Genomic DNA, 14863 nt, shown 5'->3' on the forward strand with positions numbered 1-14863 from the left:
GGCTAAAGGTTTGCCAGTACAGTCTCCAGTTAAGCCACAACTCCTTTACCATTCTAAGGATGCACTCTGTTACTCCCTTTTGTAAGTTTACACATGTGTTCTAAGACTGAGCATGGTCTTCGCATTCCTGTCGTGGCCAGCTGCGGGCTACCAGTAAGTTATCAGTGAGCCTGGTGCTGTGGAGACAGAGCTGTGCATAGTTGGCCCCCAAAACTGATAAAGCCAATTTCAGCACACCACAACCCTTTCTAATCCACCGCTTGCCTTTCTAACTGGGAATATGGAAACCCCAGGAGAAATGTGGTCTCAACCAGTGTAACACTAACAAGTTCTTTTTAAATGCTGCTGGGGTCTGGCGCTATCCTAAGGTCTGTATAGCCCTTTAAAAAATCCAACTGCCAACCTAGGCAGAGGGAGAAATGAGGAAACTGAGGCAGGAATGAAATAACCAGTGTGGTACCCGAAGAGCTATGAAGAAGGCAAACGTCAGTAGTTTTTATCAGCATCCATGATCTTTAAAGCAACACTATGGTGTTTCTCTGAAGTTACAGCTTAACTCAGCAGTCACTGGCTACCTTGCCTAGTTAAACATAAATGAACTGAAATGAAATAAAATTACATTTTCATGTCCTCAATCCTCTTCCAGTTGTCACATGCTGTTAATGACTACTAATTTGGACCTCACAGATGTAAACCCTCCCCATCATCCCAGGAAATTCCAATGCATCAAGCTTCTCTGGCAAGACTATCAGAAAGAAGGAAGAAGTCGTGTCCCATAAACAAAGATGGTTTAATGGGCGTTGCTGAGTGCGATAACATAAGATACTCGAAGTATACAGTTGTGTGTCTCTTAACTTTGAGATAAGCATTTCATTCATTTATTCATTCAATTTATTCACTCAAAAGAACAAATCACTAAATGAACACCTACTATGTTCCAATATCTGTTCTAGAGACAGAAAGATAAGTGAAGGAATGTGGCCCCGCACTCGGGAGCCCACAACATGATGGAGGGAGCAGTATCTTGGTTGGTGTTCTGAGAATGACTTCGCATTGGGGTCTCATTTGGAGTATACTGACTTTGCTGTACCTGCAGAGCACCCAGGAAGATGTGAGGGGCTGAAGCTCATGTTGTAAGATCAGATAACAGACCTGAGAACTAGAAACATCAATGTAGTCACTACATAGTGTCACCTAAACTCATGCTAGGAAAGTGCAGAGTAAGAACAGAATTAACCAAGGACAAAGTCAACTCAGGAACATTCCAGCTTATCAGGGCCAGGTGAAAGTCAGAGAAACCACATCAGAGGCTCATCACAAAGAAACAGGGTCACGCAAACCAAGTCGGGCTGTGTTACTAACAAGGAAGCTGAATAATGTGGGAACTAGAAAGGAGTTGTTTAAGGAGGGGCAAAAGTAGAAGCTGGTGTGCAGTGGGTTAGGGAATAAATGGGAAGAGAGGAGAGACAGATTAAAAAGTGTGAAGAGAACCCCCAGCTGTGAAGCTGGTGATCCAGGGCTCCTCCGCATGTTTATTGACTTCATTAAAGAAGGCCAGTGGTGCCAGGCAGTAGTAGTACATGGCTGTACTCTCTCAAGGCAGAGGCAGTCAGATCTCTGTGAGTTCAAGACCAGCCCAGTCTACACAGTGAGTTCCAGGATTCCCAGGGCTAAGTAGAGAGACCCTGTCTCAAAAAACAACAAACAAACAAACAAAGCTAAGAGGGGAGGGAGAAAGAAAGAAAAAGATAAGAAGCCTAGAGGAGAAGAACGGCAAGGCCTTGATGGAAAGGTGATGAAGGAGGGAGGTCTGGAGAGCACTGGAGAGCAAGGGCTCCAGAGCAGGAACACAGGATAGCTAGCAAGAGAGGGGACCCCAGCCAACAGAGGATAGCTAGCAAGAGAGGGGACCCCAGCCAACAGAGGATAGCTAGCAAGAGAGGGGACCCCAGTCAACAGAGGATAGCTAGCAAGAGAGGGGACCCCAGTCTATGGTTCTGAGAGAGGTAGAGGAACACAGACATAGTAATCAATTCTGAAGAAAACAGTTTTAGGAAGATGAAAAGAAGCAATAATGGACAAGGTAGACAAACAACTATGACGAAAAAGGGACTCATGGGAAAGGAGCGATGATTCAGAGGTACCCGCACAGTTCCCAAGGAGATTTTTGGTGCCATCTCTAAGCCTGAAATAACTGTCATTCTTCATAGATGCTTCTAAAGAAGAACAAATCCTCAAAGAACCAAGGGTCAGTGCTAATAGTCTACAAACAGGTGGTCGCATCACAGGCCTCCGCTGCTGAGCAGGGCTCAAGGGCAGGCAGGAAACCACTCTGGGATGAAAGGCTTGGAATAGAGGAACTAACGTTTTAGGAGGACGTAAATTGCAGTTTAGTAGGAATCATGTGACTTCAAGATGTAGGAGTTCTGGGGTCAATGGTAGCACAGGTTTTGTAGAAGTTTTGGTGACATCCTCAACCAAAGGAATTTACTTCACGATCCCCTACCATGTTAGTGAGAAAGTTGGGGTTCCAGAAACTAAAAGACCATCGGGCCTTCATTTCCCAGCCAGAAGTCAGCCTCTAAGAAAATGAAAGCAAAGTGGCCACTCTTCTGATGAGATCCTAGGCCAGGTGAACTGCCTTCTCTTAAGGGCAGAAGCCCCCAGAACACAGACAGGATAAAGAACTCAAGCAGAGAAGCTAACAGTCACTCAATGTGATGAGTAGACCCTCACTGGGCCTTGGCTGAGACAGACTGCTCGGTCTTGAACCCCTACAAGCTACTGCTGATGGGTCCATCATTGCCAGCCATGTGCACAGCTTTACCCTGGAAAGCCTTCCTCACCCCTACAAGTCAATGGCCAGGAAAAGCTCAGCTCTTCTTCAACATCACAAAGAGCTACAGGCTCGGTGGGTAGGACCAGGAAGGGGAAAATCCCTTCTCTGTGTGTTCTAGAGTTATTCTAAAGTTAGGCTTCAGGCTCAGATTAGGACCTCAGGATCCCAAGATCCCTGCATCTAGGCACCATTGAGTAGATCGCAAAGGGCCAAACACAGTCCCAGCCTGAGGATATTGGACATCACCCACCCCAGTCTGCAAAAACCTAAATAGTCACAACTGTAGATGAGACCAGCAGCCCCAGAGATGCCTGCACAGAACAACGAGCAGCCACCTGAGATTTTAGCTCAGGTGTTATCCCCACCCTACACACACACACACACACACACACACACACTCACTCACCTCCTCTGAACCTCTCTCCACAGAGTTCACCATGGCATTTACTATTATTCTGTGCCTTGTTTGTTTACATTTTTCTTTCTAGCCCAATTATATTTGGGACTTCCTTATTAAATAGACGGTGGAATCTAGCACCTGACACATAAAGAGTTGGTCTGAGATGAGAACTAAGCTGAGTTGACTTGAACCAAAGCGACAGTGGGGGACACAGCGTAGTCATTCCCTCAGCTCCTCAGCCATAATGCCCCGCCCTCCAACAAGGTCCTCATTGCTTCTTATGGAACAGAGCTGGCGCGGGTTCTTTGCTGGGCTCAGCCATGACCTGCATGGGCTGGTTGTTCAGGGCAGCCTCTCGCATCTTGTGGTACATGAATTCATTTTGGCGGAACATGCGCAGCTCCATCTCTGTCTGCATCCGCATGGCCTGTGGGACACAGATACAACACTGATAATAACAAGTCCCCAAGACACAGTTCTGACATATTTTTGAATAAATGACCCCTGGTCAGTAAAATTCAACTCTACGCTTTCACAAACATGGTGGGGGAGCACTGTTGTGAACTGATGGTGTAGCGGTATGCCTAGCATCATAGAGAGAGGGGGTTGGATCTATGAGACAGTAGCCAAAGGGTTGTTTTCAGCAGAAAATGCTTTTTCTCGTTATCAGCTGAGAACCTGGATCTGAACCCTAGATCCTGAACTCTATGGTTGTAGGACGCCAACAAAAAGACTTGACCACTTCAGTCCCCTGTTTGACCATCCGAGAGAGGGTGAGACTTCTCTGTACCTTACAGCAGGTTGGGAAGATCATAGTGTACAAGGCACAACAAAGTCCTTCTTCTCCCACCTATCCACTCAGAGAGTATTCAGATAGAGCTAGATGTTCAGAGGCCCAGGACACAGTGGTAAGACTGACAGAGAGTCTGCCATTGACAAACTTAATATACTAGATCTAAAATTAGTCATCTATGACCTTACCATCAAACCACTAGATAACTATAGACAGAGAACTCCCCTCTTTTGGGCTTCTGTTTCTGCATATTAATCAAGGGGGTGGGCTAAAACATCCTAAGTTTCTTTCTGGTCTAGTGGCAGTCTATAGACTTCCACAAAGCAAAGTCCAGATGAACCAAGCATCCCATCTTAAGAGATCTTCTAACAAGATAGTGACTGCCCACCTCCAGGATGCTATTTACCTCTAAGTCTTTGGTGATAGGGTGGGAGGGACCATGGGTCACCAGGAGAATAGCATAGGCTTTGCAGATCATCCCGTGCCCCTCTTCAATGTGACCAGCATGCCAGTTGGTCAGCCCTGCCCGCATCACAGCCATGCCCAGCTGGGCATTGTTATGGTGGTAGAGTTTCCTGCAAAGGCACAGAAAGTGATCATGACCCATTATCCCAACCGTCCTTACATCTGTATAGCACAGAATAACTCCTAATGTACTCTGGTAGTTATCATTGTCACCTTGACCTAATCTAGCATCACTTGGGATAAGAGTCTCAGTTGTAGCTATGGGTATGTTTGTGGACAACCATCTTGAGGGCCCATGGATAGCACCATTCCCTGAGCTGAGGATCCTGTATTTTGTACAAGTGGAGAGGACAAACTGAGAACAAGCTTGTGTGCAGTTATTCATTCATTCCTCTCTGCTCTTGAGGGTGGGTGCTCTGTGACCTCAGCCTCCCAGCAATGATGGACTGTGACCTGGAATTGGGAGCTAAAATAAACTCTTTTCTCTTCTAAGCTGCTTCTCTTGGGGTATTCTGTCACAGCAGACAGAATCGACATCAAAGCCAGAACTCTTACAGATCGAGTCCATGTAGTCTTCCTACGAGTGCTGTACGGCACTAGCAGCTTGTGTGAGGTATTGTAATACATCGAGCTGACTAAGGCTCTACTCAGTGAGGTCAGGAGAGTTGGGATCTGACCTGGACCACCAGGTCAATGCTTCACGGACAGAGGGCCACAGGCATGCTCTGAGCCTGAGCATAGGAGCCAGGTGCCGTCTAGGGCTCCTCCCGGTCCCTGGGGAACATGAAAAGAAGCTCAAGGTGGGAAATGTAACTTTAATGTCCTTCCTGGGCTGCACTGTCTTTTCTTCTCCTAGCAGGGCTCCTTCCTAGCATTCTGACAGTGTACCTGCATTTTTAATGAGCAGCATCCTCTAAAGAAAAGCTTTCTCATGACAAGTTAATCATTTGACCAGAAACACAAATTCCTATGATAATAGTAACATAGAAGGCAAGAGAGAGCATTGGTGGAAGGGAATAAGAAAACAACATATTATAATTTATAAGCAACAATGGCCTCTTTTGTCATAGCAGAGCTGTGACAACTTATGTCCATATGTATATATGTTCACAATATTTTTATGTGTATATATGCATGTATCCTTATATAAAGATATGTACAATGTAAATAAATATATTGCTATGGTTTGGATAAGTGCCCACACCCAAGACCTATGCATTAAAGACTTGTCATAGGTTATTAAAGAGAGAATAAAAAAACTTTCCAAGCACTTAAAATCAAGCTTCACTTAGGACAATCAAAGGCAGAAGGCATGGCTCAAGTGACAAGTAAGGAAAATATACACAAACAAACCAGAGACGGCCACTAGCTTCATCTGAGGACCAGTCCTGACATCACTGTTTGATCATTATTACTTGGAACATCATGATTAAAGGTTCATTTGTAAGGAAGCATGACCATGGCCATGGCCTGTGGCTGATGCATTTGTGGGTATAAGAGGAACAGTCAAATGTGTGCCATCTCTTTGGCATCCCTGGAAAAGAGTGTTTCCGGGAGACTGCCTGAGACTCAGGACCATCACCTACATGTAGCCATCCACCATCCTCCTGGCATAATGTGAGGCCTCCTCATAGGCCTGGAGGTAGGAGAGGACCTCTGACACAATGCTCAGCAGCCGAAGCACGTAGAGGTTGGTGTCAGCAAACACTGGCTCCTGCTTCTCCAGGCACTCCCGACACAGCTTCACAACCTGGAGGGAGACACAGCTTCATCCATCACTACTGCACCAGAGTATGTCTTAATCGACAGATGGAACATCAAGACAGCACTACACTCACTCTAGAAACCTGGTGAAAAATAAAAACAAGGTTTGTGGTCTGAGCTGACAAAATGGTCTGCATGGCTAAGATGTAGGCATGGGAAAGGACAGAGCTGGGACATAAAGATAGCACAATGAAGAGAGGAATTTGCAGTCAGTAGACAGCAGAGCTATGGAAATTACATATGCATGCATGTGTATATATCTCTATATATACTAAATGTGTACGCATATATATATACACGTGTGTGTGTGAGTGTGTGTGTGTGTGTGTACACAGTAAATGTACTGGTATGGTTTGGTTAAGTGCCCACCCCTAAGGCCTATGTATTCTAGGCTTCGTCATCAGCCTGTGATGTTATTCGGGGGTAGAAGTGAAGAGGAGAGAAGCCAGAGGAATGGAGTGGACGTCCCCTTGGGGAGAGGGGAGCCACTGACTCACGGTGCCTCTGTTCTTTTCCAGAATGGATGGATCCCAGCTTAGAGGGCAAGACACAAGAATAAACTTCCAACACGTTGCTGAGGTTAACTTCTCAGGTATGATGGTATGTGCTGTGATTCCCATACTCAGGAAGATAGAGAGTTGAAGGCCAGCCTATATTACAGACAAAGACCTTGTTTCCAAAAGCTAACCCCGCAATAGCTCTGCAGACCACTTGGCTACACACTGAAAGCCTGTGGAGGCTATGAAACCTTGATGCCTAGATGCCTCTAGCAGAGGCTTTAGAGAAATTGCCCTGGTTGGAGGAGGGGCATGAGGCGCTTACACAGGTGATTATAGTATAGGACCAAATAAGAAGCCATGGGGCTTTAGGAGCCAAAGTTGAATACCCAGTGTGCAGCAACAGGGTGTAAGAGGCATGTATTCAGTGATGGAAAAGCAGGCAGGCCACTCTCAGTGTCCACTCTTCCATTTCTGATGCCTGTCCCAGGCATCCCCAAACCCCTAACCCATGGATCCAGCCGCTTTTGCTCTCCTGGGACAGATCTCATTGGGTTCAGCAGTCATGGAGAATTTGTACTCAGTGGGTGCTAAGAAGGAAAGGTATGAAGAGAAATGGCCTTCCAGAAGTGCAACCTGTTCAGAGTCTCCCTTTTCTCTTCACATACCTGCCTCCCTCTCCATCCTCTTCCCCATCACTCTCTTCTATTAAAAGTGCTCTCACCTCATGATACAAACCCTCAGAGCGAGCCTTGTCTATTTTTTCCAGTGTATCCTTTGAGAATTGTAGCATCTCCTTCACCACTTCCTGGGAGGGCTGGGAAAGAGAGGGACATGCAGTTTGAGATCGCCTCATGGGGCAGCCCATTGTATCCCTGAGTACAGAAGGCTGGGAACGTAGTTCCATGGTAGGGCACTTGCCTTGCATGCATAAGGCTCAAGGTTCAATCCCACTACTACCAAAAAAAAAAAAAAAAAAAAAAAACCCAAAAAAAAAAAGTAAACTCTCTTCGAGTACCTGCCATCTTTGACATTTACTGTAACACAGGATCGGAGACCTCAGAATTCCCAAGGTCTCATTTCCCTAAGTGTGATAAAGACCCCTGTGTCTGTGCCAACTGCTTCTTCGTGCTTCTTTTGCTTCTTTTTCTCATTTTCTTAATTTAGAGTGTTTTGGTTTTTGAGGATTTTACACACAAGAACTATATTCACCTCATTTCTATCCCCTTTTCCTACTTCAGTCTCTCCCATGTTGCCCCACTCTCTCTCAGTGCTCCTCACACACATGCTCAAGCACACACACACACACATTAAGGATGACCACTTGACTTGAATAACTTACCAGGAAGCTCATCCCTGGAAAAAATTGATTCTCCCTCTCTCTACAGCCATTAACTACCTGTAGCTTTTCATTAAGGGGTGGGGCCTTCTAGGAGCTCTTCCCCCTCCCACCCCCCCCTCCCCGGTCTACAATGGTGTGTTGACTATTGTTCTTATTCAGGTCTTCCTTAGGCAACCATTTTGTTGAGGTTTCATGGGTGTGGCTTCCCTGTTGTGTCTAGAAGATTCTATCTCACAGGCATCCTGGTCCTCTGACTCTAGAATTTTTCTACTCCCCTTTCTGTAATTTTCCCTGAGCCTTGGGTGAAGGGACTGCATTGTTGGTATATCAGTTGGACTTTATGGTCACTTATCCTATGCATTTTGACCAGTTGTGGATCTCTGTCATAGACTGTGCAAAAAGAAACTTCTTGGATGAGGAATGAGAATCGCACTTATCTATGAATAATAGCATCAATGATTAGAATTCAGTTAGAAATTATATTGGTTTAGAAAAGTAGCAAGTTCTCTCCTGGGCTGTGGGTACCCCACAATGGGTAGCTGGCTAGGTTTACAGTGCCAGGCATGAATTCTTGCCGCGCTTGGGCCTTAAGTCCAGTTATGCATCTGTTGTTTACTGCCAGCATAAGGCTGACACTATTGCATCATTAAGGATCTCTTGCTGACCAGTCATCCCTGTGGCCTTCAGGCTTTCGTGCGGGCAGAGTTTCCAGCTCTTCTTCCTTGGAAGGCTGCATAGCACCTTCAATACTAGGAGAGCCGAGCCTCAGAGAAGACGCTTATCCTTCCCCCAAGTCCTACCTCTGGTGTGTGAGGCTCTTCCCTTCAAGGGCTGCAAGGCCACCAGGGCAATGGCGGTCACCTATATCGTTCTGGGAGTCTCCAGACATCCCTGACCAACAACTGAAAGGGAGGCTTCCTGTACCTAGCGTGGAGGTTTTGTTAGACAGTCTACAGGGGTTTTTCCTGCTCTTTTGAGGGGGAGCATTATTACCCAAAATTGCATAACTTCACTTAAACCACACACACACACACACACACGTACATTTTAAATTTTAATTTTTAAATAGGCCTATGCAATATGCGCTAGGCCTTTTTTTTCTCCATTTATGTGTCTATGTGTGTGTGTGTATGTGAGTGAGTGTGTGTGTGTGTGTGAGTGAGTGAGTGTACATGTGTGTGTGAGTGAGTGTGTGTGTGTGTGTGTGTGTCAAGATCATAAGAGGGCATTGGATTCCATGGAGTTGGAGTCATAGGCAGTTGTGAGCTTCCTGTCCAACATGGATGCTAGGAATGAAACTCAAGTCTTGTAGAAACCAGGCTGAGCTAAATAGTGAGTTTAAGACCAGCAGGACTGTAACTCAAATTAACTCATTAGAAAACTATAAAGGTGCACTTAATCTTTCCTGTCCAAATATTTAAGTTGAGTTACCTTTATATTGAGTTCATACATTTACTTTAATAAGGAACCCAACTTAAAAGGCCAGCAAGATGGCTCAGTGGGTAAAAGCACTTACCACTAATCCTGGCAACCTGAATTTAATCCCTGAGAACCATGGTAGGAGAACCAACTCTCACAAATTGTCCTCTGATCTCCACATGCACATACATACATACATACATACATACATATATATACACACACATAAATAAATGTGATGTTGGTTTTTGTTTTGTTTGGGGGGTTGTTTCGTTTTTGAGACAGGGTCTTTCTATTGTGTAGCCCTGGCTGTTCTGATCACTATGTAGACCAAGCTGGCCTCAAACTCATAGAGATCAACCCACTTCTATTTCTCTGAAATTAAATGCCCTACCACACCCAGCCAATAAATGTAATTTAAATGTTTTTTAAAATAGAAAGCCTAACTTGGTGTCTGAAAAAATACCAGAAAGATTCTGTTTTGAACCTAGTTAGGTTCAAGCAGAAACCATCAGTCTTTTCTCAGACACAGGTCAACCTGAGAGACATCGGCATGTTATTACCACTAGCAACTTCTCTACAGTGACGGAGTAGGACCTAAGGCCAACATCACCTTCTGAACTGTGGAAACCCACCCAAAAGATATAAAGACTTAAGCTACTATGTGTTGAAGAATCTTGAAAGGGGGAAAAGGGATCTTGTCTACGTAGAAAAAAAAACCCTAAAAGACAAATACTAAAAATATATAATTCCTTTGATTCTGAGGGGGGAAAAAAGAGGTCATTCCTGTAAAAAACAAAACAAAACAAAACAAAAAACACAACCCTGACCCAAACTATTTTGTCTCCTGTATGGGAGGATGAACTAAATATCTCTACCCCATGCTTCATTGATCAAGTGATCAGAGCTTCCTTCTATTTCCTTCTGCAAGAAGACTGACCATGCTTGCATGCCAAAGCGTGTGTTCACGTCTCTTAAGTTTCGTAACACCGTAAGAGGGCATGGTGGTATGGGTTGAATGCCACCCTCTCAAAATCATATGTTGAGGTCCTAAGCCCAAAGAGCTCAGAATGCAGCCCAACTTGTAAGCAGTATCCTTGCAGATATAATTACCTAAGATGAGTCATGGTGAATAAAGTAGGGTTGATCTGTGGCCCCACATGACTGGCGACCTCATTAAAACAAAACAAAACAAAACGAAAACAGAGGACCAGCAAGCAAAGGGGAAGATGATACAAAGAGACTTTTGGAGAAGACAGCCTTCTACAAGCTCAGGAGAGACATCAGAATAGATCCTTCCCAAATAGCCTGTTGATGGATGGATGGTGGGCCTGTGGCTTTCAGAACTGCAAGATTGGTGACACTAAGGGTTAAACTACCCAGTTTGGGGCATTTGCTATAGCAACTCTAGCAGTCTAAGACATGGCACAGCTCTTTGGGCCCTTAACTTGTTTTCCTTGAGGGATAGATCTCACTGCAGAGCTGCATACAGACACCTGCTTCATGCATATGAATGGTTTAGGGCACTGTTTTCTACTTAAATATTTCCCTGTGTATTGATTTGAGAGTATTTTTTCCTCTCACTACTTTATTGTTCTTAATAGCACCACTACAGTCTATCTATGTATCTTATAGCAAACATGTATGTATCTTTTCTAGGTAGATTCTTAGAAGTAAAACTTGATGAAAATGCTTATATGATATAGTAAGAATGCAAATAAGTTACTGGCCAGGAAATTGTGTAGAACAGCCCAGGAATGAGAGAGAGGGAGAGAGAGGGAGAGAAGAGAGAGAGGGAGAGAGAGGGGGAGGAGAGAGAGAGAGAGAGAGAGAGAGAGAGAGAGAGAGAGAGAGAGAGAGAGAGAGAGAGAGAGAGACTGGGGTGTGGAGGGTGTTTTCTCAACACTAGTGAGCACATACACCAGTAGGTAATGGAGCCATGAGACGGATCGTATGACCAGAACCCTGGAATGCACCCAGCACCTCTGCTCTGACTGGGAACACATTTCCTCCTACACATAGGATTTGGGAGGTGGGGAGTTAGAAGTTCATGTATGTGTATGGGGGGTTTAGAAGTTCATGTATGTGTATGGGGGGGTTAGAAGTTCATGTATGTGTATGGGGGGTTTAGAAGTTCATGTATGGGTACTGGGGGGTTAGAAGTTCATGTATGTATATGGGGGGTTTAGAAGTTCATGTATGTGTATGGGGGGGTTTAGAAGTTCATGTATGTGTATGGGGGTTTAGAAGTTCATGTATGTGTATGGGGGGTTTAGAAGTTCATGTATGGGTACTAGGGGGGTTAGAAATTCATGTATGTGTATGGGGGGTTAGAAGTTCATGTATGTGTATGGGGGGTTTAGAAGTTCATGTATGTGTATGGGGGGTTAGAAGTTCATGTATGTGTATGGGGGGTTTAGAAGTTCATGTATGTGTATGGGGGGTTTAGAAGTTCATGTATGTGTATGGGGGTTTAGAAGTTCATGTATGTGTATGGGGGGTTTAGAAGTTCATGTATGGGTACTGGGGGGGTTAGAAGTTCATGTATGTGTATGGGGGGTTAGAAGTTCATGTATGTGTATGGGGGGTTTAGAAGTTCATGTATGTGTATGGGGGGTTAGAAGTTCATGTATGTATATGGGGGGTTTAGAAGTTCAGGTATGTGTATGGGGAGTTTAGAAGTTCATGTATGTGTATGGGGGGTTAGAAGTTCATGTATGTGTATGGGGGGTTTAGAAGTTCATGTATGTGTATGGGGGGTTAGAAGTTCATGTATGTGTATGGGGGTTTAGAAGTTCATGTATGTGTATGGGGGGTTTAGAAGTACATGTATGTGTATGGGGGGTTTAGAAGTTCATGTATGGGTACTGGGGGGCTTAGAAGTTCATTTTTCTGTACTCACAGACACTAGTGGAGTAGCAGTTATAGAAAATCATCTAGTTAGCGTCCTGCATATGTCTACTGAGACCTCCTTTCTGAGGAAGAGAGGAAGCTTTGAAGACTTCCTCTTCCATTTTTACTACTATGATGTGATAGCCAATATTTTGTACCCTGAGATTTTCCCTCCTGACAGATGACAGATTATTTCCTCTAATCACAGATACAGAAAATGGCCTGAGGCTTTTAACAGAGTTCTCCCAACAGTGAGACGAATGCCCCCAGGCCTGTGCTGACCCACCCTCCAGCCCTGTGTGCTACAAGGGAGGAAACAGAGGAGCAGGAATTGGCATTTTGTCTCATTTCTGCTTCTTGCTTATACTGTCATGTAAGTGTCTGAATATTTCACTCGCATTTCTGTGGGTGCCTTTAACTGGCTACTCTGTCTCCTGACAGCTCAGCTCTTCTCCCAGGTCAGCTGAGCTCCTGACATCCCCTTGGCAAACCTGTTCCGTAGTACCCATCTCTACACAACAAGGAAAACCATAGCAATCCCTTTGCCTGTTGGATTTTCATCTGAAGTTCTCCACATTGCTGAACCTGCACAGGCTGAGGGTAGGGAGCTGAATCCTGCTGGGTGCCTTGTGCCAGGTCTTTTATGCATGTCATCTTGTCCGATGTTCATAATAACCATGTCGTCACACCATTGATCCTTTCACAGGGAAGACTGGCTTCTTCAGACGTCTCAGATCAGCTGGGACCTGCCTGCCTCTCTCTTTTCTCTACCCCATGCCATTCCTCAAGGCTATAAATCCTCCCCCCATTGCCCATCGCCTGGGAGGCAGCCTGAGGCAGGGTTGTGTGTACCTTGGGGTCTTCCTTCACTGCCAGGAAGAGGTCATCCTTCAGCCCCTTCTGGCAGTGCTCACAGGAGCAGTCAAAGTAGTACTGCCTCTTCAGCTGCTGCCTGCGCTCTTCGCTGAGGTGCAGGAAGTCTATGTAGGACACCGTCAGCTCCTCGCCTTCTGAGATCTTGCCCAGGGCCCGGAGCTCAATCCTGAAGCAAGACGAGAGAGAGTCAACAGAACCCTGGCCTGATCAGAACCTCCAGGGCTTCCAGCAACCCAGCTTCAATGACAACAGCCTCCACTAAGGCTCTGAGAAAATGCCCATTCCCTCCGGAAAGGTCACAACCTAAAGCAGAGCTATCATTCTAATTGTTGTCATGTCTGCTCCATTCAGTTAACTTTTCTGGAATTGGTTCAGATAGAAATCCCATAAAGGACCAGGCTAGGTCTTAAAGCCCTATACAGCTTCTATGCCCACAGTTTTATACACTCAGCTACTGATCAGCTGTCACAGGATAGAATAATAACAAAGAGAAAACATGAAAAAAATCCAAAAATCATTTCCTTAGTCTGAAGACCACATCCTCTGTAACATACATATGAAGCTGCCACCATCTTGGCCCATTCTGCGCTAAACTGTTTAAGCTCCCTTGTACTTTACTCTTAGGCTCAGAGGCTCAGGCCTACACTACATAGAGAACATAGGCTCACAGGAGACTACCAAAGAAAGCTGAATATAAAAACGCTGGGGCTGTTAGTCTGATTCATTTTCATGTCTGTTGGAAGATGGTGCTAACTGTTCGTTAGCAATAGTATTTTTATTTCCTCTCAATCTAGGCATGACCCTGTGGTTACTCAGAAAATCACCCACCGTACTGTATAATAATACAGAAGGTACTGAAGTGAAAAAGCCCCTGACAGCCAGCCAGCTCCGCCAGCACAGTGCCTCTCAGACATGCACCTCTTAGCCATGCCTCTCACCACAGTCAGACTTCCGGGTGTGTGTGTGTGTGTGGGGGGGGGAGGGAGTCCTATAAGCTCAGTCCTCAGTTATGTTCCTGAAACTCCCGGAGCCTGGAGTTTCTCGGCCCAGGTGGCAGAAGCAGCAGACTGGGGCAGAAATTCTTGGTCATCTCTCCTAGAGAGATTGTCAAGCACCATGTGAAAAGCAAGATCCCAGTACCCACAAAGGTCCCAAGGCACCTCCTTCCCGGTCTTCTTTGAAGATAAAGAAGCAAATGTTAGGCTGGAGAGATGGCTCAGTGGTTAAGAGCATTGACTGCTCTTCCAAAGGTCCTGAGTTCAATTCCCAGCAACCACATGATGGCTCACAACCATCAGTAATGAGTTCTGTTGCCCTCTTCTGGTGTGTCTGAAGACAGCAAGCAGTGGTGTGCTCATATACATAAAATAAATAAATAAATCTAAGAAGGAGGAGGGGGAGGAGAAGGAGAAGGAGAAGAAGAAGAAGAAAATGCTGAGTGGCAGAGACACGCAGGCCCGCTATCTGGGCTGACTACTTAAGGTTCCAAAGCCTTGCACGTAAGTGGAGGACACGTGGTGATAATGTTGGGGGCTGAGTTGGGAGTGTGGCTCAGCTAAGACTCTTCCTAAGCATG

General features: G+C 45.3%; 1 protein-coding gene across 2 annotated transcripts in view; it reads right to left on the reverse strand.

Annotated features, from left to right (window-relative positions):
* Positions 1–3507: 3507 nt before the first annotated feature.
* Smyd1 (SET and MYND domain containing 1) overlaps positions 3508–14863 on the reverse strand; it is a 52706-nt gene continuing 41350 nt past the window's right edge. For both annotated transcript variants that reach the window (XM_052172576.1, XM_052172575.1), the window contains 5 exons: positions 13264–13453; positions 7483–7575; positions 6084–6247; positions 4439–4607; positions 3508–3666 (listed from right to left, as the gene is read on the reverse strand). In XM_052172576.1, the coding sequence (XP_052028536.1) occupies positions 3508–3666; positions 4439–4607; positions 6084–6247; positions 7483–7575; positions 13264–13453 (775 nt within the window). The remainder of the gene's footprint in view (positions 3667–4438; positions 4608–6083; positions 6248–7482; positions 7576–13263; positions 13454–14863) is intronic.

The sequence above is a fragment of the Apodemus sylvaticus genome, chromosome 2, assembly GCF_947179515.1.
Source record: "Apodemus sylvaticus chromosome 2, mApoSyl1.1, whole genome shotgun sequence".
NCBI classification, from domain to species: Eukaryota; Metazoa; Chordata; class Mammalia; order Rodentia; family Muridae; genus Apodemus; species Apodemus sylvaticus.